The 23,030-nt window shown below is 47.7% G+C and overlaps 1 protein-coding gene across 2 annotated transcripts in view; it reads right to left on the reverse strand.

The window, feature by feature from the left end:
- Nucleotides 1-421: 421 nt before the first annotated feature.
- Nucleotides 422-23,030, reverse strand: part of MTX2 (metaxin 2) — a 202,762-nt gene continuing 180,153 nt past the window's right edge. For both annotated transcript variants that reach the window (XM_063933397.1, XM_063933398.1), the window contains 2 exons: nt 15,610-15,686; nt 422-798 (listed from right to left, as the gene is read on the reverse strand). In XM_063933397.1, the coding sequence (XP_063789467.1) occupies nt 588-798; nt 15,610-15,686 (288 nt within the window). In that variant the 3' untranslated portion in view covers nt 422-587. The remainder of the gene's footprint in view (nt 799-15,609; nt 15,687-23,030) is intronic.

The following is a 23,030-nucleotide window of genomic DNA, read 5'->3' on the forward strand; positions in this document are numbered from 1 at the left end:
CATCCACTTGGCTCTATAATCAAAATAAACAAACCAACCAACACCAAAAGGAAGGCTGGAGGAAAGATAAGATAAATGTTTAAATAAACAAGTGCAATGAAAAAAAAAAAGAAGAAAAGTTATATTTTACTTAATTGGATTAACGATACACTGCCATCTTTGGGATGCTAATCTGTTACAGGGGCTAATCACCTTGTAAACACGCGGATTTTCTGAGTGCACGCTTGTTAAAACTAGAAAACAGTAGTTTGACTTAGTCTTGCTGCATCGTGTAACCAGCACTGTAATCCCCAAAGTGTAATGCAAATGACCTCCCCTTTGTTCTCCCCCTGTCAGGATCTGAAGGCTCTATTTGCTACATCTGTAGCGGTCTAAATCAGGGGCTTTGAGTAAGATCAAACAGAAGGAAGTGCAGTCTTCATGCAGTTGTCTTAGATTTATTATAATGCAGATACAGTTGGACTCTGTGGTTGCTTTTTGTGCAATTTAAAGGGTTATCTGTTGTATCTATAGTCAATGTTGACATATTTCAAATCCCATTCCCAGGTTTCCCAAACATAATAACCAAATATTAAATTGAGTAGATCCTAGGGTAGTGCTGGACCTTTGGATAACCGTGTAGAGAAGCTGGATGAACTGTCTCTATCGTGCTCTTCGAAATAACTCTGTTCAATCCTTCGGCAAAAGGAAACGAGATTGCTGTAATGTTTCACTTTTTCACGGAGTTCGTCGTTGGTAAGTTGAGTGGTGAGAATTGTGAACAGATGTCCGAATACCAGAGCGTCCAGCTCAGTGGGTCTAGGGAAATTGGACAAGAAACAGATCAGTGCAGTCTTCAAGTCAAAACCATCTGTGACTTCTTCTAATGAGGACAGAACACGTAACATACATTCTGCAAATGTTTCCATTCAGATTGATGCCTTTGATGACACCATGTTGGCCAGTGAGGATGTTGCAAAATCAAAGTGTGAACATTTAAAAGTTATATTCTTACCCCATAAAGACAAAAACTATTTCTTATACCCGGGAACAATGGACGGGATGTAAAGGAGTCAGAGTTTGGCGGCTATATGGGATGCCGACCGAACTTTGTCCTTTTTTTTTTTAAAGGGGCAATCATTTACAAGGCTAAACCATGCCTTGTAAATGACTGCCCCTTTAAAAAAAAAAAAGTCAGAGTTCGGCTGGCATACCGCATGGACGCTGAACGGCCAGCGCACATGGTTTTGCCCAACTGCTAACAAATTTGCTGCTGCGATCAACTCTGAATTAGGCCCATAGTGCAATGTTACAGCCCAACATACCGTCAGCAAAGCTATGTTATTAGGATATTTACACAAATTACTGTCAGTGTGAGTGAGGACCCTCATAAATGTCACTGGCCCTCATAAAAGCATCGCCCCTGACAGAGCGCTAAGGAAAAGGGACACCCAATTATGCCATATACTATTCTGTTTGTAACTATAAACATATATGCAATAAATGTAGAAAAGGTCCAACATATTATGGAGAGCTGTACATTATAGGATAAATATTTAGGTAAATGAGGCACTTCATTATACAGAGATGTAACAAGTTGATGATCCTGGCCAAAAGGGCTATAACAGTCTAATACTGTCCACATCCTGTGATTCTGCTTCTCAGCCGTAGTGCCTGGATAATTTCCAAACTTGATAACACACTTGAATGGTCAAGTCAGACAAGATCTGGCTAATGCTGGAGCATGATGCCTGTACTACACGGAGCTCTGTTACTGCATTCAGAAAATAGTCCAACACACAGGTCTATAGTGATCATATTTCGACTACATTTCAGTAACACTATTTATCATTATTAGATTAATATTGTGGCATTATTATGTATCGCGGCCATTTTGGAGGGTCACATACTGTGATATTGGGTCGATTGCTGGATATCCCTAGCCATCAGACAGTCCGTGTGGCTAGCAAGAAGTGTAAGCTAGCGAGACAACAGGAAGACTACATCAGCCCCAATAAGCTTTGCTGCAGTAACGATATTTGGAATGTAGTGTAGTGGAACGTTAGTGGTTGCAAAACTGGCCGCTTTTAGCAATAACAAACAGTTTATGGGTACACTGAATAGAGGAGTTTGGAGGAATTGTGATAGATGGATACAAATCTAGACAATAATGCAGAATAGCTTTAACGTCTCGGACATAGGCAGTGGGAGCTGGGGTGTGTATATGCACCCCCAAGGCTCCCACTGCCAGTGACGGAGACATGACAGAACAGGAGTGGGGGAGCGGGGATAGATTGCACCTGGATGACACATTTTTTTTTTTTTAAACGTTTTCTAAACATTTGCTTCAATAATGAATTAATTAATTTATTAACAGTTTTTGCTTCATTAATGAATTAATTAATTAACAGTTATTTATATAGCGCACACATATTCCGCAGCACTGTACAGAGAATATTAGCCATTCACGTCAGTCCCTACCCCAGTGGAGCTTACAATCTATATTCCCTATCATATGTACACACAGACACATTCACGCTAGGGTTAATTTTTGTTGGGAGCCAATTAACCTACCAGTATATTTTTGGATTGTGGGAGAAAACCCACGCAAGTACGTGGAGAATATACAAACTCCACACATTTAGGGCCATGGTGTTACTATACACTCGGACATCTATAGGGATAGTAACCTGTGGCAAGTGAAGCTAGCCCACAAGGGTACACGTTTATACTGATGGTGGTTACATAACATGAATTATACAAGATTTGACCAAAAAAACGTAAAAAAACAGAAACACGTTGATCTTCTGAGCCTGTCGATTATTTGATGTCGACCTAATGAGTGTTGACCATAACATTGTCAATCCATTGATCCACACCTGGATAGACTTGGACCCTTTGTAAAACAGGACCAAAACTAATAGTCTCTATGGGGTAAATGTACTAAAGCTTCTAAAAATTTAAAGATGATGATGGTTGCCCCTAGCAACCAATCAGATTCTAACATTTCTCTATTGCAGGCCTGGCCAACCTGTGGCTCTCCAGCTGTTGTGAAACTACTAATCCCAGCATGCCCTGTCACAGTTTTGTTATTAGGAATTATTGAAACTGTGGCAGGGCATGCTGGGACATGTAGTTTCACAACAGCTGGAGAGCCACAGGTTGGCCAGGCCTGCTCTATTGCATTCAAGAACATGATAGACAGAATCTGACTGGTTGTTATGGGCAACATCACCTCTTTTCATTTTTAGAAGCTTTAGTAAATTTACCCCTGTGAGTGAGAAGTATAAGGCAGCGCAGTGTTGGAAATAGCTCTATAGAGTAGTGTTCATGCTAAGCTTCTTTCGTAGGGCGCTGCGCCCTGCCCCTTTTCTGAGTGACAGAATGCGCCCTGCCCGTTTGTGCCCGCCCTGCTAATCACCAAAGGACTGCCTTCTCCCACCCGCCACGCAGTCACTTCTCCCCCCGCCGCGCTGATAGATCTCAGCTGAAGGCGGAGACAGGTGTCTCCCGCCAGTCCTCCGGCATGGTTTGATTCCCCCTCATCACGGCACTGCAAGCTGACCTGGCCCCGCTGACCTGACCCGGCACAATGACCTCCTCCGCAACGGTGAGTGCCGCTCTGCATCTGCCCTGTGCCCGTCCTCCCCTCCCTCCTAGTGCTCTCTACCTGGTGCAGTGTGTCTCAGTGCTCTCTACCTGGTGCAATGTGTCTCAGTGCTCTCTACCTGGTGCAATGTTTCTCAGTGCTCTCTACCTGGTGCAATGTGTCTCAGTGCTCTCTCCCTGGTGCAATGTGCCTCAGTGCTCTCTCCCTGGTGCAATGTGTCTCAGTGCTCTCTACATGGTGCAATGTGCCTCAGTGCTCTCTCCCTGGTGCAATGTGTCTCAGTGCTCTCTCCCTGGTGCAATGTGTCTCAGTGCTCTCTCCCTGGTGCAATGTGCCTCAGTGCTCTCTCCCTGGTGCAATGTGCCTCAGTGCTCTCTCCCTGGTGCAATGTGCCTCAGTGCTCTCTCCCTGGTGCAATGTGCCTCAGTGCTCTCTCCCTGGTGCAATGTGCCTCAGTGCTCTCTCCCTGGTGCAATGTGCCTCAGTGCTCTCTCCCTGGTGCAATGTGCCTCGGTGCTCTCTCCCTGGTGCAATGTGCCTCGGTGCTCTCTCCCTGGTGCAACGCGTCTCGGTGCTCTCTACCTGGTGCAACGCGTCTCGGTGCTCTCTACCTGGTGCAACGCGTCTCGGTGCTCTCTACCTGGTGCAACGTGTCTCGGTGCTCTCTACCTGGTGCAACGTGTCTCGGTGCTCTCTACCTGGTGCAGTGTGCCTCGGTGCTCTCTACCTGGTGCAGTGTGCCTCAGTGCTCTCTACCTGGTGCAATGTGCCTCAGTGCTCTCTACCTGGTGCAGTGTGCCTCAGTGCTCTCTCCCTGGTGCAATGTGTATAACAAGCTCTATCTGGCGCAATATGTATAACGTGCTCTACCTGTCGCAGTGTCTATAGGAGGTTCTACCTCGTGCAATGTGTATAAGCGGCACTACTGTGTGGTATAATGTGAATTGGTACTATTATGTGGTCACGCCCCTTCCCCACAAAACAATGCCCCTACATTTTTGCTGCGTGCCTTCGCCGCGCACTCTCCATGGTTTGGCCTATAGGAATGGGAGCATCAAGCATTATAGTATGTACCTAATTATGTCCTTCTAACTTGAAAATGTGCCCTCCCTGTGATCAGCACCCTGCCCTAAAAAAATCCTAGAGTGAACACTCTATTTAGTTCTAGAGGCTATTAAGGAATCAAAGACAATAGAGTTAGTAGATGTTAGGTGGATAAGGGAGATGATTCTAGAACTAGTAGTTGTACGGGCCACATAAGACACAGGTAATTACTTGGGAGACTAATAAGAAAAAGGCTAAAATAGCCCACGTTTCTGCTCCTTAATGGACCATTAACTCAAATATTAGTTAACGCCCATCTATTTAATGAATCAAGAGCTTCAATATGGTCATGCTGTACGAATGAACAATAAATAGCAGTGTTACAATATGCTTTCAGCAAATCCATCAGAATCCAATGGAGTGCATATAGCTAGTTCTTTCTTGCAGTACTCATGTGCATATAATATTCCTAAGCAGAGGAATTACCATGGACAGTGTACAGCTCTGTGTTGTCAGGTAGTGTGACAAGCGACAACTGTTTCTCACCCTCTTAGCTGGTGGGACAAACTACATGAATCGACTGCCCCTCTTCCAATGTTCCCTACAGCTCTCCCGCATAACAAAACGGACTAAGAAAGGAATAGGGCACTTCAAACACTTCTAGACATCCCTTCTGGCCTTTTCATGTGTCTGGAATGTCTTACCTAGTGAGAATAGGAACTACGTGGTGCTGGAGGTGGCAGTTCTCTCCATTTCTGTTGTGTAAAGGTCTAAACAAATGGTAATAAACATCGCAGCACAATCAAAGGGGAGCAGCAATTCTGTAAAAGACACCACTTCCAGGGGCCGCCCTGAATACTGTGACCTTGTCACCCATGCAGATGTCAGGCCACTGGTGGAAGGGTCAGTTATTATCGGAGGAAACGCACACATCTGACATTCATGTACATATAAAAAATAAAACAAGTCAATCAGCTCAATTCAGCCTGGGGATTGAATATTGGTAAACGTAATCACAAAATATGAGAACGGAGAGAAATCTGATCAGTTGGTTGGCTTATGGCTAAGCTACTCAAACTGATGAGAAGCCATCTGCAGAAGGATGTACTAGCCTGCTACACAGAATATGGGAATACTACCACTAGAAACAGTCCAACAGTGCTAGAGTTCTATAGGAACATGAATGGTCCATGTCCAGCTGCAAAAGACACATTTTAGGAGTATTGAGTGGTGGCCAGGATTGTGATCATTAGGCTTCATTCTATTAGCCCTGGCATTACATTGAATTCTATTGGACCAAGCAGTAAGAAACAGAGAACTGGGCCATGGATTCCCTTATTTCCTACAACCCCTCCCCATAGCATACTCTCCAACTGTACCTTTTTGGCTGGTATAGTAATAATAATAATAATTTTATTTATATAGCGCTCTTTCTCCAATAGGACTCAAGGCGCTTAACAGATACATAGCATAATATAGTACAGGTTGAGTCTCCCTTATCCAAAATGCTTAGGACCAGAGGTATTTTGGATATGGGCTTTTTCCGTATTTTGGAATAATTGCATCCCATAATGAGATATCATGGTGATGGGACCTAAATCTAAGCACAGAATGCATTTATGTTTCATATACACCTTATACACACAGCCTGAAGGTCATTTTAGCCAATATTTTTTATAACTTTGAACATTAAACAAAGTGTGTCTACATTCACACAATTCATTTATGTTTCATATACACCTTATAAACACAGCCTGAAGGTCATTTAATACAATATTTTTAATAACTTTGTGTATTAAACAAAGTTTGTGTACATTGAGTCATCAAAAAACAAAGGTTTCACTATCTCACTCTCATTCAAAAAAGTCCGTATTTCGGAATATTCCGTATTTCGGAATATTTGGATATGGGATACTCAACCTGTACAGAAAATAATGAAGTACAGAACAGATTTTCATAAAACACAGAACGAAGCATGGAGAATTATGGGAATGCTTGAGTAAACAGGAAAGTCTTGAGTCTACTTTTGAAGGATTCTATAGTTGGGGCTTCTCGCACGGTGCAGGGAAGTGAGTTCCATAGAGTCGGAGCCGCATGACTAAAAGCTCGATCCCCAGATGAATTACGGGAGATTCTAGGTACTGCTAAAAGCCCTTCATCTACAGATCGCAGTAATCGAGTGGGGCAGTATGGGGTCAGAAGCTGTTTCAGGTACCTTGGGCCCTGGTCATGTAGTGCTTTGAAACTCAGTAAGCCAATCTTGAAGATGATTCGCCATCTTACAGGCAGCCAGTGAAGGGAGTAGAGGATGGGTGTTATGTGGCTAGAACGGGGCTGGTTGGTTAACAGCCTGGCAGCTGTGTTTTGCACCAGCTGTAAGCGATGCAATTCTTTTGCTGGGAGACCAAGGTAGAGGGCATTACAGTAGTCTAATCGAGATGATACAAATGCGTTGGATGACTTTTGGCAGATCATCTGAGGGAATTAAGTGCTTGATTCTGGCTATGTTCCTCAGGTGAAAGAATGAGGATTTGATTGTGGCTGATATCTGATGTTTAAGTGTCAAGCCACCATCCAGGACAACGCCAAGATTCCGCAAACGATCAGTGGTTTGTAATTCCGAATCCCCGAGTGTAAGTCCAGTTGGTTGGCTATGATGCAGTCTTGTCCTTTGATGTTGCGATCCTATCATAAGGACCTCTGTTTTATCAGGGTTCAGTCGCAGCCAACTAGCACTCATCCACTCCTGGAGTTCAGCTAGAAGACAGCCATTTAGGGTTGCTATCGGTTATCAGTGCCCGGAGCAAAGGACAAGTACAGTTGTGTATCATCTGCATAGCAGTGGTAGACCAGCCATAGCGCCTGATTATTTCACCCAGTGTACTGTAAAAAGCATGGGGGATAGTATAGCATGGGGGATAGTATAGAACCTTGTGGGACACCACATGGCAATGGCACTGGTGGTGATGAGTATAATCCAGACGATACTCTCTGTGACCTGCCTGTGAGAAATGATTTGAACCAATTAGGACTGTGCCATCCAGTCCACAAAAATGTATCAGACGCTCAATCAGAAGCCCATGGTCCACGGTATCAAATGCTGCAGAGAGATCCAGAAGGATTAATCTTGAACAGTCGCCTCTGTCTCTTGCCGTCAGAAGATCATTTAACACACACACCAGGGCTGTTTCAGTGCTATGTCTTCTCCTGAATCCTGATTGGAATGGATCATAGATATCATGGGTTGTCAGGTGGGTTTCCAGTTGATTTGCAACCACTTTCTCAATAACCTTTCCTAGAAAAGGAAGGTTTGATACCGGTCTATAGTTGGTCATGCAGTTGGGATCTAAATTAGGTTTTTTAAGAAGAGGTCTAACAATTGCTTCCTTTAGGGGTCCAGGAAATATGCCTGTCTGCAAAGAGCATTGAACAATTTTTGCAAAGACAGGACCAATAATATCCATACAACCTATTAGAAGCTTGGTTGAGGCAGGGTCCAGATCACAGGTGGTGGGACGCAAAATTCGAGCAATTTCAGCAATGTCCTTTACATCCACTGGGTGAAAGCTGGTCCATGAAGGCAGGTGGCTTATAGTGGCAGGTTTTGTAGTTTGACACTCCTTTGATGGCACTGTGGAGATTCCAGCCCGAATGGTGGATATTTTATCTGCAAAGAAGTTTGCAAACTCGTTGCATCTTGCCTGGGAGAGGGTTTCATCAGTCTGCAGGCATGCTGGCTTGCAAAGCATCTCCACTGTGCGGAAAAGTTGAGCTGGCCTATTGTTTGCTGCCGTGATAGTACAGTTTTTTTATGGTCTGTACCGGCCAAAAACGAGTTTTATGGTAAGAACATACCCTTGTTAAAACTCTTTCTGCGAGGTACACTGAGCTCCACAAGGAATGGACAATGGGGTGTAGAGTAGGATCTTCATCCGAGGCACCAACAGGCTCAAAGCTTTGACTGTTCCCAGAATACATAGCGCCGCCTCCTATATCACCCCGCCTCCCTGCACAGGATCTCAGTTTTTAGTTAACCAGTCCAATGTAGTAGCAGGAAAAGAGACAACGGTTAGCAGCCACAACACCGCATTCTCACGACAGGATACGTGTCAGCGGCTAATGCCATACCATCCCAAAGAAGCTAAGTGAGTCAGGGTGGGCGCCTTGTGGAGCCCAGTGTACCTCGCAGAAAGAGTTTTAACAAGGGTAAGTTCTTACCATAAAACTCGTTTTCTGCTGTGGGGTACACTGGGCTCCACAAGGAATGGACAATGGGGATGTCCTAAAGCAGTTCCTTATGGGAGGGGACGCACTGTAGCGGGCACAAGAACCTGGCGTCCAAAGGAAGCATCCTGGGAAGCAGCAGTATCGAAGGCATAGAACCTTATGAACGTGTTCACAGAGGGCAACGTAGCCGCCTTGCACAATTGTTCAAGGGTCGCACCACGTTGGGCCGCCCAAGAAAGTCCAACAGACCGAGTAGAATGGGCCTTAATGTGATCAGGAGCAGAGAGACCAGCCTTCACATAAGCATGTGCAATCACCATTCTAATCCATCTGGCCAGAGTTTGCTTGTGAGCAGGCCAGCCACGTTTGTGAAACCCAAACACAACAAAAAGAGAAATCAGATTTCCTAATAGGAGCAGTTCTCTTCACATAGATACGGAGAGCCCATACCACATCCAAAGACCGCTCTTTGGGATACAGATCAGGAGAAACAAGTGCCGGAACCACAATCTCCTGATTAAGGTGGAACGAAGAAACCACCTTAGGTAGATAGCCGGGACGAGTCCTAAGAACCGCCCGGTCACGGTGAAATATCAGATATGGGGAACTACAGGACAAGGCACCCAAATCCGACACTCTTCTAGCTGAAGCAATAGCCAGCAGAAACACCACCTTAAGGGAAAGCCACTTAAAGGTCAGCTGAACCAAGAGGTTCAAACGGAGGATCTTGTAACGGGTGGTATTCATGTGACCGGCGGTCAGCTGACAGACAGTCACATGACCTCCTCCACCATCCCGACGGCTCACTATCCCGATGGTCGGCATGCCGACCAACAGGGACTATTTCCACTCGTGGGTGTCCACGACACCTATAGAGTGGGAATAGAACCCATGGCGACCGCAGGTCGCTACCGAGCCCGCAAGGGGCTTGCTGCACTCGCCCCTCCCCGCCGAGATCCTGGCGTCGGTATGCTGCCGGGATCCCGGCGTCGGTAAAGCTGACCGGTGGTCTCCTGACCGCCGGTCAGCCGTACTACACCCCTTGTAACGCCTCCAAAACCACCGACAAGTCCCAAGGAGCCACAGGCGGGACATAGGGAGGTTGGATACGCAACACGCCCTGAATAAAGGTATGCACATCAGGTAAGGTCGCAATTTTTCTCTGAAACCACACCGACAAGGCAGATATTTGAACCTTGAGGGATGCCAGACGCAGGCCTAAGTCCAGGCCCTGCTGAAGAAAAGCCAACAACTTGGCTATACTAGACTTGGAAGCGTCATAATCGTTAGATGCGCACCAAACAAAGTAAGAATGCCAGACCCTATAGTAAATCAGAGCCGAAGCCGGTTTCCGGGCCCGCAACATAGTTTGAATGACCGCCTCAGAAAACCCTTTAGCCCTTAAGACGGAAGCTTCAAGAGCCACACCGTCAAAGACAGCCGGGCTAGGTCCTGGTAGACACAGGGGCCCTGAACGAGGAGGTCTGGGCGTTGTGAAAGTAGAATTGGACGCTCTGATGATAGGACTTGCAGGTATGAGAACCAGTGCCGTCTGGGACACGCTGGAGCTATGAGAAGCAGAATTCCTTTTTCTTGCTTAAACTTCCGAATTACCCTGGGCAGGAGTGACACCGGAGGGAACACGTACGGCAGCCGAAACCTCCACGGTACCGCCAGCGCATCCACGAATGCTGCTTGAGGATCCCTTGTCCTTGCTCCGAAGACCGGAACCTTGTGATTGTGTCGAGACGCCATCAGATCTACGTCTGGAAGGCCCCACCTTTCCACTAGGAGTTGAAACACTTCTGGATGGAGGCCCCACTCGCCGGCATGCACGTCCTGACGACTGAGAAAGTCCGCTTCCCAATTCAGGACTCCCGGAATGAATATTGCCGATATGGCCGGTAGATGGCGTTCTGCCCACTGTAGAATCCGTGAGACTTCCTTCATTGCTAGGCGGCTTCAAGTGCCGCCCTGATGATTTATGTAAGCCACTGTGGTGGCGTTGTCCGACTGTACTTGAACAGGACGGCTCTGAATTAAATGCTGGGCTAGGTTCAAGGCATTGAAGACCGCCCGCAACTCCAGAATATTGAGAGGAGGGACTCCTCCTTGGTCCACCGCCCCTGAAGGGAGTGTTGCTCCAGCACCGCACCCCAACCTCTTAGACTGGCATCGGTCGTCAACAGGACCCAGTCGGATATCCAGAACGGACGGCCCCTGCACAGTTGTTGGTCCTGGAGCCACTAGAGCAGCGACAGACGGACCTCCGGAGTCAATTAAATCATTTGAGACCTGATCCGGTGACGCAGGCCGTCCCATTTGGCTAGAATCAGCCTCTGGAGAGGGCGAGAGTGAAATTGAGCGTACTCCACCATGTTGAATGCTGACACCATGAGGCCCAGCACCTGCATCGCCGAATGTATTATTATTATTATTATTATCCTTTATTTATATGGCGCCACAAGGGGTCCACAGCGCACAATTACAGAGTACATATACACATAATCAAAACAGGAAGACACTTGCGGACGAGATAGGAAGCAACGAATCCTGTCCTGAAGTTTCAGGACTTTCTCCTGAGACAGGAACAACCGCTGGTTGCGAGTGTCCAATAGTGCTCCCAGATGTACCATGCTCTGAGCAGGGATCAGGGATGACTTCTTCCAGTTGATGAGCCACCCGTGGGCTTGCAGAAACCGGACCGTCACATCTAGATGACGCAGGAAAAGTTCTGGGGAATTTGCCAGGATTAACAAGTCGTCCAAATACGGCAGTATCCTGACCCCTTGACGGCGGAGTACCACCGTCATCACCGCCATGACTTTGGTGAAGACTCGCGGAGCCGTTGTTAAACCAAAAGGTAACGCCCGAAACTGGTAATGGAGGTTGCCAATAGCGAACCTCAGGTATTGTTGATGTGACACTGCTATAGGAATATGCAGGTAAGCATCCTGTATGTCCAGGGAGACCATGTAGTCCCCAGGTTCCAAGGCCAGAACTATAGAGCGAAGGGTTTCCGTCCGGAACTTGGAAACCTTCACAAACCTGTTCAATGCCTTGAGGTTGAGAATGGGCCGGGAGGACCCATTCGGTTTTGGGACTAGAAACAGCGGAGAATAGTACCCCCGGCCCCTCTGCGCAAGAGGCACCTGTACTACGACTCCTGTATCCAGGAGGGTCTGTACCACCGAATGTAGAGTATTTGCCTTTGTCTTGTCCAACGGGACATCTGTCTGGCAAAATCGATGAGGTAGTCGGTTTTTGAAGGCTATGGCGTAACCTCGAGTGACGACTTCCTGTACCCAGGCATCTGAAGTGGTCTTCAACCATTCCTGGGTATACACTAGAAGCCGGCCCCCCACCCTGGGATCCCCCAGAGGGAGGCCCGCCCCATCATGCGGCAGGCTTATCTGTCTTGGAAGCTGGCTGACAGGCTGCCCAGGCTCTTTTGGGCTTAGGCTTACCAGGTTTTGAAGTGCGGGCCTGTTTGTTGTACGCCTGACCTTTTGCTTTACCTGAAGGATGAAAGGGGCGAAAGGAAGTACCTTTAGCCTTCGACACAGAAGGAGCAGTACTTGGCAGACAGGCAGTTTTGGCAGTAGCCAAGTCAGCCACAATCTTATTTAAATCCTCCCCAAACAGAATATCTCCCTTAAAAGGGAGTACCTCCAGGGTTTTTCTAGAGTCCAGATCCACAGACCAGGATCTCAGCCACAATATCCGGCGAGCCAGGACTGACGTAGTAGAGGCCTTGGCTGCCAGGATACCGGCATCAGAAGCCGCCTCTTTAATATAACGAGAAGCTGTGACAATATAAGACAAGCATTGTCTAGCATGGTCAGAGGAGATTTCAGCATCTAACTCCAAGGCCCATGCTTCAATGGCCTCTGCAGCCCAAGTAGCTGCAATAGTGGGCCTTTGTGCAGCACCCGTGAGGATGTAAATCGCTTTCAGACAACCCTCCACACGTTTATCCGTAGGCTCTTTAAGAGATGTGACTGTGGTGACCGGTAGTGCTGAGGAAACCACCATCCTAGCCACATGTGAGTCCACTGGAGGAGGCGTTTCCCAATTCTTAGACAGCTCCGGCGCGAGGGGATAGTGAGCCAGCATCTTCTTTTGAGGCACAAACTTCGTACCCGGGTTTTCCCAGGGTTCCTGACGTATATCAATTAGGTGGTCAGAGTGAGGTAAAACTTGTTTAATCACCTTCTGACGCTTGAACCTATCTGGTTTCTTAGGAGTAACGGATGGCTCGGGATCATCCGTAATCTGTAAAATTAACTAAATAGCCTCCAAAAGATCAGGAACATCCACATGTCAACCACCCTCCCCATCAGCCGTATCTGAGTCAGAACCTGTGGGGTCAGTGTAAGTGCCGTCTTCATCCGACGAGGTGTCAGTGACAGCAGTGGATTGTGAGGAGACAAGCGCTCGCTTAGAGGACCCCTTGGACGTAGGCGAGCGACGGTCAGACTTTTTAGTAGTCAGGGACTGGTTCAACTTCTTTATTTGAGCAGATAAATCGTCTGCCCACGGCGGGTTAGCTGCAGGGACCACAAACGATTGTACCGGCATTGGGGGTCCCATAGGGGGTGTTAGTTTATGAACTAGCGTAAACCGAAGCGTGAAAAAAGCGGCCCACGGCGGGTCATTATTTGCCCCCGTTGCCACCGTCCCACTGGGGGGCAAGGAGCCCCCAGAACCAGAGCCCAAAGCTGCTATATTCTCCTCATAGGTATCTGCGGCTTCAGCAACACCGGCAGTGTGTTCAGCCCCAGAACCGTTACCCTCAGAAGCAGACATGATATAACTTGCAGTATCAGGTAACACAGTACAATTTGTTAGCAGCACAATACCTCTAGCCCAAAGCCCTGCGCAGTGTAGTCAGCACCAGCAGAGATAAAAGGAGAGATATGGTGACTAAATCAGAGAAAAATACGTAATACAGTATATCTTTGTGAAAAGCCTATATTAAATAAAACCTGACGCACCAAGCCCCCTCAGGTTATAGAAGATAGCAGTGGTTTCCAAACTTTTTTGAATCACGGTGCCTAGAATATCAGAATTTTTTTCACGGCACCCCTAGGCCAAATATTTCTTATTGAGAAATTTAGAAAGAATTATTACATTAAGTAGATCGCATTTATATGTCATCCTTAGGGTCAGTTGTGTGGTGAGGGACAAGATTTGCTTCTGTTTGGCCACATATTTTATGACTGGCAGCCACCAGCACTGGTTTTGCCTATTATATGGACCATGAATAATTTGAATTGGTCCTGGACCACCAACCCAGGGCACCCCTGCAAGTGTCCCGAAGCACCCCAGGAAGCCACGGCACACAGTTTGGGAACCTCTGGAATATAGGGATAGCAATTTGAGTGAAAGACACGAAATGGACACCACTCAGCTATCAAATGCACACACAAATAGTCACAGTTTGTATAATGCAGAGGTTATTACTAACAATAATACTGCACTGGACTAGCTTACACAGCTATATAACAATAGATATAACAGTACACAGTAAGAACTGGATGTATATCACAGGGTAATTGTACTAGGAACCCCTGACTAAATGCACTCTTTCTTAACTAACACTGACTAAAAAAGGCAGGTAGAATACTTAAGTGTCTTGTAAAGTCACAGCACTGACAACCAGGCGGCTTTACACAGGAGGATTTGCCCAAGCATTCCCAGGAACAGTGAGCTGAGGGATAATGGCGCCGCAGACACTGCCAGGGAGTGAGGGAGAGACAGATATTCAGCTCCAGGGCGGGAACATTTGCAGAAAATGGCAACCTGGGGCTTCAGGTCCAACCTCTATCCCCCTGCTGGCAAAAACACTGGTTACTGCGGGCTCTAATAAAACGGTTCATAGAGAAAACCTGACCTGTCCCATGCCCTGGTGATCTAGTGGGATCGCCTGTACTGCCACAGTGTCCACCGACAGCGTGGCCCGCCTCCCACTAACCGCGCCGGTTCGCGATAAAGACCGGGTCCCGCAAGCGGGACCCATTTACCACCTCCCGAAGCGCGGCCACGCAATCCCGGAGAGACCCCGTCGTGTGTGCCTGACAAGAAGAAAACCGGAGCCTCCTGCTGTAGTTACCCGGCAACCAGGGCTCGGGAGTGTACAGCGCCGCTGGGGAGAGCCGGAGCTGCAGCCGTGAACGTCCACTGACATGTAACACTGCTGCTGCCCTTGAAGTCTTCACTTTTTTCCTCAGAAAAAAAGCTCTTCTTAGGGCTGCCTGGAGCAGCCCCTCTGTTAAGTGCCTGCTTACTGCAGCACCAACTACAAAACTGAGATCCTGTGCAGGGAGGCGGGGTGATATAGGAGGCGGTGCTATGCATTCTGGGAACATTCAAAGCGCCTCGGATCAAGATCCTACTCTACACCCCATTGTCCATTCTTTGTGGAGCTCAGTGTACCCAGCAGCAGAAAGATGGTTTTGTACCTGGTTTCAGCATCTTCCATTCTTATTGGAGTGCCGTGGGGCCACACTCCCTTTAACAGTAGCCACATCCCCTTTCCTAATTTGTACAGATTTGCAGCACAGCCGAGTTGGAGGCTATGTTATAGTTCCTTGTCCACACACACACACACACACACACACACACACACACACACACACACACACACAGAAAGTGTTACATATGCAGTCATTTTACATGACACACTAAAGTGGATTCTTAAACACACACTAAATATAGCAGAGAATATTCCAAGCAAAATGACTTACTGTTTATTGAAGAAATACGGCTGGGTTCCTAACCTCTGTGACAGGGCCTGACAGCACTGATCTACGTCTTCATACACCTGAGGAGACATACACACAATATTGTCAGACTGTCCAGTACTAGAATGAAGAAATAAGGTGTAAAACGAATCCATCCTGTATAGCTGTTGCCTGCACACCCCTCCTGTTGGGCAATCACCGAATGTCTGATTTGGGTGGTCTAACTGACCAGGGATTCTGCAACTGTTCCAGCACCACAGGTTATTACTCAGAGGAGGCTTTCCAGCGGTTGTGGAATATAATGCACCCCCCCACCTCTAGTCACACAGCATAAGACAATACGTAACTCTGCACTCTGTCATACCACGGCACATCCACCCGACACACAACCCAATGGCACCGACGGTATGTCCACTAGGCGTGTCATTATGAGGAGTAACTGACAAAGACAACAGCAGACATCCACAAACATCCTTGAAGCTCCATGGAAGTGTGTCTCCAAATATATAATGCTGACAGCTTCATCCTCTTCTATTCATATTAAAGCCCTAATGATGTGTTAATACTTGCATTTAAATCTCCAATGGCCTTAATAAAACCTATCAAATAGAAGCATTGCCATAAGATAATGAGAGAATACCACTGAAATGTTGATGAGAAGCTAGAAATGTTTGCAAAACGCTTGTTGTGCAGGCTACATAATAGAGCTAAAAGTCTCAGCTTGGTCTACCAGCCAAGGCCACACTTTAGTAACTTGTAATGCAGGAATTCTATTGGTTGACTGCCATTGTAGTAACATTCCACTGCATAGGCCAGAGGTTCTCATACACACTCCTCAATGCACCACAATGGTCTAGGTTTTAGGCATATCGATGGCCCAGCACACATGATTAAATCAAACTGACAGATGGGTACTTATGTACTAGTGTGGTGTAAAGTGAGGACTGTGCGAAAGCTAGCAGGAGGTAAAAATAAGATTTTAAACCTACCGGTAAATCTTTTTCTCCTAGTCCGTAGAGGATGCTGGGGACTCCGTAAGGACCATGGGGTATAGACGGGCTCCGCAGGAGACATGGGCACTTTAAGACCTTTAATGGGCGTGAACTGGCTCCTCCCTCTATGCCCCTCCTCCAGACTCCAGTTATAGGAACTGTGCCCAGTGGAGACGGACATTTCGAGGAAAAGGATTTTGTTAATCAAGGGTGAGACACATACCATCTCACACCACAAACACACCGTACAACATGGTATATAAGTAAACTAGTTAACAGTATGAACAACAGAAAACAGCAACAGCCTGATTTCAACAGTAACACAACCTGTGTGTAATCTTATCAATAACTTTGTACAATTATTGCAGATTTCAGTCCGCACTGGGACGGGCGCCCAGCATCCTCTACGTACTAGGAGAAAAAGATTTACCGGTAGGTTTAAAATCTTATTTTCTCTTACGTCCTAGAGGATGCTGGGGACTCCGTAAGGACCATGGGGTTTATACCAAAGCTTCAGACCGGGCGGGAGAGTGCGGGTGACTCTGCAGCACCGATTGAGCAAACATGAGGTCCTCATCAGCCAGGGTATCAAACTTGTAGAATTTTGCAAAAGTGTTTGAACCCGACCAAGTAGCCGCTCGGCAAAGCTGTAACGCCGAGACACCACGGGCAGCCGCCCAAGAAGCACCCACCTTCCTAGTGGAATGGGCCTTTACCGATTTTGGTAACGGCAATCCAGCCGTAGAATGAGCCTGCTGAATCGTGTTACAGATCCAGCGTGCAATAGTCTGCTTAGAAGCAGGCGCGCCAATCTTGTTGGCCGCATACAGGACAAACAGTGCCTCTGTTTTCCTAATCTGAGCCGTTCTGGCTACATAGATTTTTAAAGCCCTGACCATATCAAGGGACTTGGAATCCTCCAAGACATCCGTAGCCACCGGCACCACAATAGGTTGGTTCATGTGAAACAACGAAACCACCTTGGGTAGAAATTGAGGACAAGTTCTCAATTCCGCTCTATCTACATGGAAAATCAGATAGGGGCTCTTGTGAGACAAAGCCGCCAATTCTGACACCTGCCTTGCCGAAGCCAAGGCCAATAACATGACCACTTTCCAAGTGAGAAATTTCAAGTCAACAGTTTGAAGAGGTTCAAACCAATGTGATTTAAGGAACTGTACACCACGTTAAGGTCCCACTGGGGGCACAAAAGGAGGTTGTATGTGTAGTACTCCCTTCACAAAAGTCTGCACTTCTGGAAGAGAAGCCAATTCCTTCTGAAAGAATATTGATAAGGCCGAAATCTGCACCTTAATGGAGCCTAACATCAGGCCCATATCCACTCCTGTCTGTAGAAAATGGAGAAAACGACCCAGCTGGAAATCATCCGTAGGAGCATTCTTGGATTTACACCAAGACACATACTTCCTCCAGATACGGTGATAGTGCTTCGCCGTTACCTCTTTCCTAGCTTTAAGTAGAGTAGGGATGACTTCGCCTGGAATACCTTTCCTAGCTAGGATCTGGTGTTCAACCGCCATGCCGTCAAACGTAATCGCGGTAAGTCCTGGAACATACACAGCCCCTGTTGTAACAGGTCCTGTCTGAGAGGAAGAGGCCAAGGATCTTCTGTGAGCATTTCCTGAAGATCTGGATACCAGGCCCTTCGAGGCCAATCTGGAACAATGAGTATCGTCTGAACTTTTGTTCGTCTTATGATTCTCAATATTTTTGAGATGAGTGGAAGCGGAGGGAACACATACACCGCCTGATACACCCATGGTGTTACCAGCGCGTCCACCGCTATCGCCTGAGGGTCCCTTGACCTTGAACAATACGTCCGAAGCTTCTTGTTGAGGCGTGACGCCATCATGTCTATTTGAGGGAGTCCACAGCAACTTGTCACTTCTGCAAAGACCTCTTGATGAAGTCCCCACTCTCCTGGATGGAGATCGTGTCTGCTGAGGAAGTCTGCTTCCCAGTTGTCCACTCCCGGAATGAATACTGCTGACAGGGCGCTCACATGATTTTCCGCCCAGCGAAGAATCCTGGTGGCCTCTGCCATTGCTGCTCTGCTCCTTGTTCCGCCTTGTCAGTTTACATGCGCCACGGCTGTGACGTTGTCTCAGGCCGTTGTATATGGCCCTTAATTCCAGCACATTTATGTGCAGACAAGCCTCCTGGCTTGACCATATTCCCTGAAAGTTTATTCCCTGTGTGACCGCTCCCCATCCTCGGGGGCTCACATCCGTGGTTACGAGAACCCAATCTTGAATTCCGAACCTGCGACCCTCTAGAAGGTGAGCCCCCTGGAGCCACCACAGGAGAGAGATCCTGGCCCTGGGGGACAGGCATATCAGCCGATGCATTTGGAGATGGGACTCTGACCACTTGTTCAGTAGGTCCCACTGAAAAGCTCTTGCAAGAAACCTGCCAAACGGAATGGCCTCGTAGGCCGCCACCATCTTTCCCAACACTCGAGAGCATTGATGAATCGATACTCTTTTTGGTTTTAGCAGAGCCTTGACCATGTTCTGGATTTCCTGAGCTTTTTCCACTGGAAGAAGAACCCTCTGTTTTTCTGTATCCAGAATCATGCCCAAGAACGACAGCCGAGTTGTCGGAACCAACTGCGACTTTTGCAAATTTAGTAAGCCAGCCGTGTTTTCATAGCACCTTCAGAGAGCGCTCCACATTTTTCAGTAATTGTTCTCTTGATCTCGCTTTTATCAGGAGATCGTCCAAGTACGGGATAATTGTGACACCCTGCTTGCGCAGGAGCACCATCATTTCTGCCATTACCTTGGTGAAAATTCTCGGGGCCGTGGAAAGCCCAAACGGCAACGTCTGAAATTGGTAATGACAATCCTGCACAGCGAATCTCAGGAATTCCTGATGAGGAGGGTATATGGGGACATGAAGGCAAGCATCCTTTATGTCCAGTGAGACCATAAACTCCCCCCGTCCAGACTGGAGATCACCGCTCGGAGAGATTCCATCTTGAATTTTAATCTCCTCAAATACAGGTTTAGGGATTTTAGGTTTAGAATCGGTCTGACTGAGCCGTCCGGCTTCGGGACCACGAATAGAGTTGAATAAAACCCCTTCCCCTGTTGTAACCGGGGAACCATGATAATCACTTGCTGTTGACACAGCTTTTGCATTGCCGCTGCAACTATTGTTCTCTCTGGGAGAGAACCTGGTAAGGCCGATTTGAAAAATCGGTGTGGAGGCACATCTTCGAACTCCAGTTTGTACCCTTGGGTCACAATTCCTAGCACCCAAGGATCCAGGTCCGACTGAACCCAGACCTGGCTGAAGAGCCGAAGACGTGCTCTCACAGGTGCGGACTCCCGCAGGGGAGCCCCAGCGTCATGCGGTGGATTTGGCAGAAGCCGGAGAGGACTTTTGCTCCTGGGAACTAGCCGTAGCTGGTGTTCTTTTCCCTCTTCCTCTACCTCTGGCGAGGAAAGACGATCCACGCCCCTTTCTGAATTTATGAGACCGAAAGGACTGCATCTGGTACTGAGGCGTTTTCTTTTGCTGTGGGGGAACAAAAGGCAAAAAAGAAGACATACCCGCGGTAGCTGTGGAAACCAGATCCGCGAGGCCATCCCCAAACAACACTTCACCTTTGTAAGGCAGAGCCTCCATAAGTCTCTTGGAGTCAGCATCACCAGTCCATTGACGGGTCCACAGCGACCTCCTAGCTGAAATTGCCATTGCATTGGCCCTTGATCCCAATATCCCTCGCAGCCTCCCTTAGGTATAACGCTGCGTCTTTTATGTGACCTAAAGTTAACAGAACAGTATCCCTGTCGAGGGTGTCCATGTCAGATGACAAGTTATCTGCCCAAGCTGCAATAGCGCTACTCACCCATGCCGACGCAACTGTCGGTCTGAGGAGGGCTCCCGTAGTCGCATAAATTGATTTTAAAGTGGTTTCCTGCTTGCGGGACGCAGGATCCTTTAGTGTCGCCGTGTCCGGGGACGGTAGGGCCACTTTTTTGGATAACCGGGTCAAGGCTTTATCCACCGAGGGAGAGGATTCCCACCGTAACCTGTCATGTGAGAGGAAAGGATACGCCATAATAATTCTCTTGGGAACCTGCAGCCTCTTGTCTGGAGTTTCCCAAGCCTTTTCAAATAGAGCGTTCAGTTCATGAGATGGGGGAAACGTTACCTCACGTTTCTTCTCAGGGACAGAAGGGTCCTCTGTGATATGTAATACATCCCTTATTGCTACAATCATGTACTGAATACTCTTGGTCACCCGTTGGTGTAATCTCGCCTCATCATAGGTCGACACTGGAGTCGGAATCCGTGTCGGTATCAGTGTCTGCTATCTGGGTAAAGGGACGAAACTGTGACCCTGATGGGTTCTGAGACACAGCAATATCCATGGATTGACTCCATGCTTGGTTCTGAGACTCCACTTTGTCCAACCTTTTATGCAATAAAGCCACACTTGCATTCAAAACATTCCACATGTCTACCCAATCAGCAGTCGGCGGTGCCGACGCAGTCACTATCACATTTTGCTCCTCTTCCTCCCTCGAATAGCCTTCCGCCTCAGACATGTCGACACACACGTACCGACACACCCCCCCCCCCCCCCACCCACCCCACCCCCCCCCACACACACTGAATTATAGGGCACAGACCCACAAGGAGGTCCTTTGCAGAGACAGAGAGGAAGTTGGCCAGCTCACACTCAATGCCGCCACAGTCTAAAATAATAAGATTTTACTTACCGGTAATTCTATTTCTCGTAGTCCGTAGAGGATGCTGGGACTCCGTAAGGACCATGGGGAATAGACGGGCTCCGCAGGAGATAGGGCACTTTAAGATAGCTTTGGACTCTGGGTGTGCACTGGCTCCTCCCTCTATGCCCCTCCTCCAGACCTCAGTTAGGGAAACTGTGCCCAGAGGAGATGGACAGTACGAGGAAGGATTTTTGTAAATCTAAGGGCGAGATTCATACCAGCCACACCAATCACACCGTATAACTTGTGATAAACTTACCCAGTTAACAGTATGAACAACAACATAGCCACGGTACCACCGAAAACTAGAATATAACCCTTATGTAAGCAATAACTATATACAAGTCTTGCAGAAGAAGTCCGCACTTGGGACGGGCGCCCAGTATCCTCTACGGACTACGAGAAATAGATTTACCGGTAAGTAAAATCTTATTTTCTCTAACGTCCTTGAGGATGCTGGGACTCCGTAAGGACCATGGGGATTATACCAAAGCTCCCAAACGGGCGGGAGAGTGCGGATGACTCTGCAGAACCGATTGAGCAAACAGGAGGTCCTCCTCAGCCAGGGTATCAAACTTATAGAACTTTGCAAAGGTGTTTGTCCCCGACCAAGTAGCTGCTCGGCACAACTGTAATGCCGAGACCCCTCGGGCAGCTGCCCAAGAAGAGCTCACTTTTCTAGTGGAGTGGGCCTTAACCGATTTCGGTAACGGCAATCCTGCCGTAGAATGTGCCTGCTGAATTGTGTTACAGATCCAGCGAGCAATAGTCTGCTTTGAAGCAGGAGCGCCAACCTTGTTGGCCGCATACAGAACGAACAAAGCTTCAGTCTTCCTGATTCTAGCCGTTCTGGTCACATAAATCTTCAAAGCCCTGACTACATCCAGGGACTCGGAATCCTCCAAGTCCCGTGTAGCCACAGGCACGACAATAGGTTTGTTCACATGAAAAGATGAGACCACTTTTGGCAGAAAGTGAGGGCGAGTCCTCAACTCTGCCCTATCCACGTGAAAAACCAAGTATGGGCTTTTATGTGATAAAGCCGCCAATTCGGAAACACGTCTTGCCGAAGCGAACGCCAACAACATGACCACTTAACACGTGAGGTATTTTAACTCCACAGTTTTGAGTGGTTCAAACCAAGGCGACTTGAGGAAAAGTAACACCACGTTAAGATCCCAAGGCGCCACCGGAGGCACAAAAGGAGGCTGAATATGCAGCACTCCCTTCACAAAGGTCTGTACTTCAGGAATAGAGGCCAATTCTCTTTGAAAGAAAATGGATAAGGCCGAAATCTGGACCTTTATGGACCCTAATTTTAGGCCCAAAGTCACTCCTGTTTGAAGGAAGTGGAGTAGACGGCCCAAATGGAACTCCTCCATAGGAGCAGCTCTGGCCTCACAGCAAGAAACATATTTCCGCCATATACGGTGATAATGTTTTAACGTCACATCTTTCCTAGCCCTGATCAGGGTAGGAATGACTTCCTCCGGAATCCCTTTTTCCGCTAGGATCCGGCGTTCAACCGCCATGCCGTCAAACGCAGCCGTGGTAAGTCTTGGAACAGACAGGGCCCCTGCCGCAGCAGGTCCTGCCTTAGAGGAAGAGGCCACGGATCCCCTGCGAGCAACTCTTGCAGCTCCGGATACCAAGTCCTCCGTGGCCA

The sequence above is a fragment of the Pseudophryne corroboree genome, chromosome 7 (genome assembly GCF_028390025.1).
Source record: "Pseudophryne corroboree isolate aPseCor3 chromosome 7, aPseCor3.hap2, whole genome shotgun sequence".
Classification (NCBI taxonomy): Eukaryota; Metazoa; Chordata; class Amphibia; order Anura; family Myobatrachidae; genus Pseudophryne; species Pseudophryne corroboree.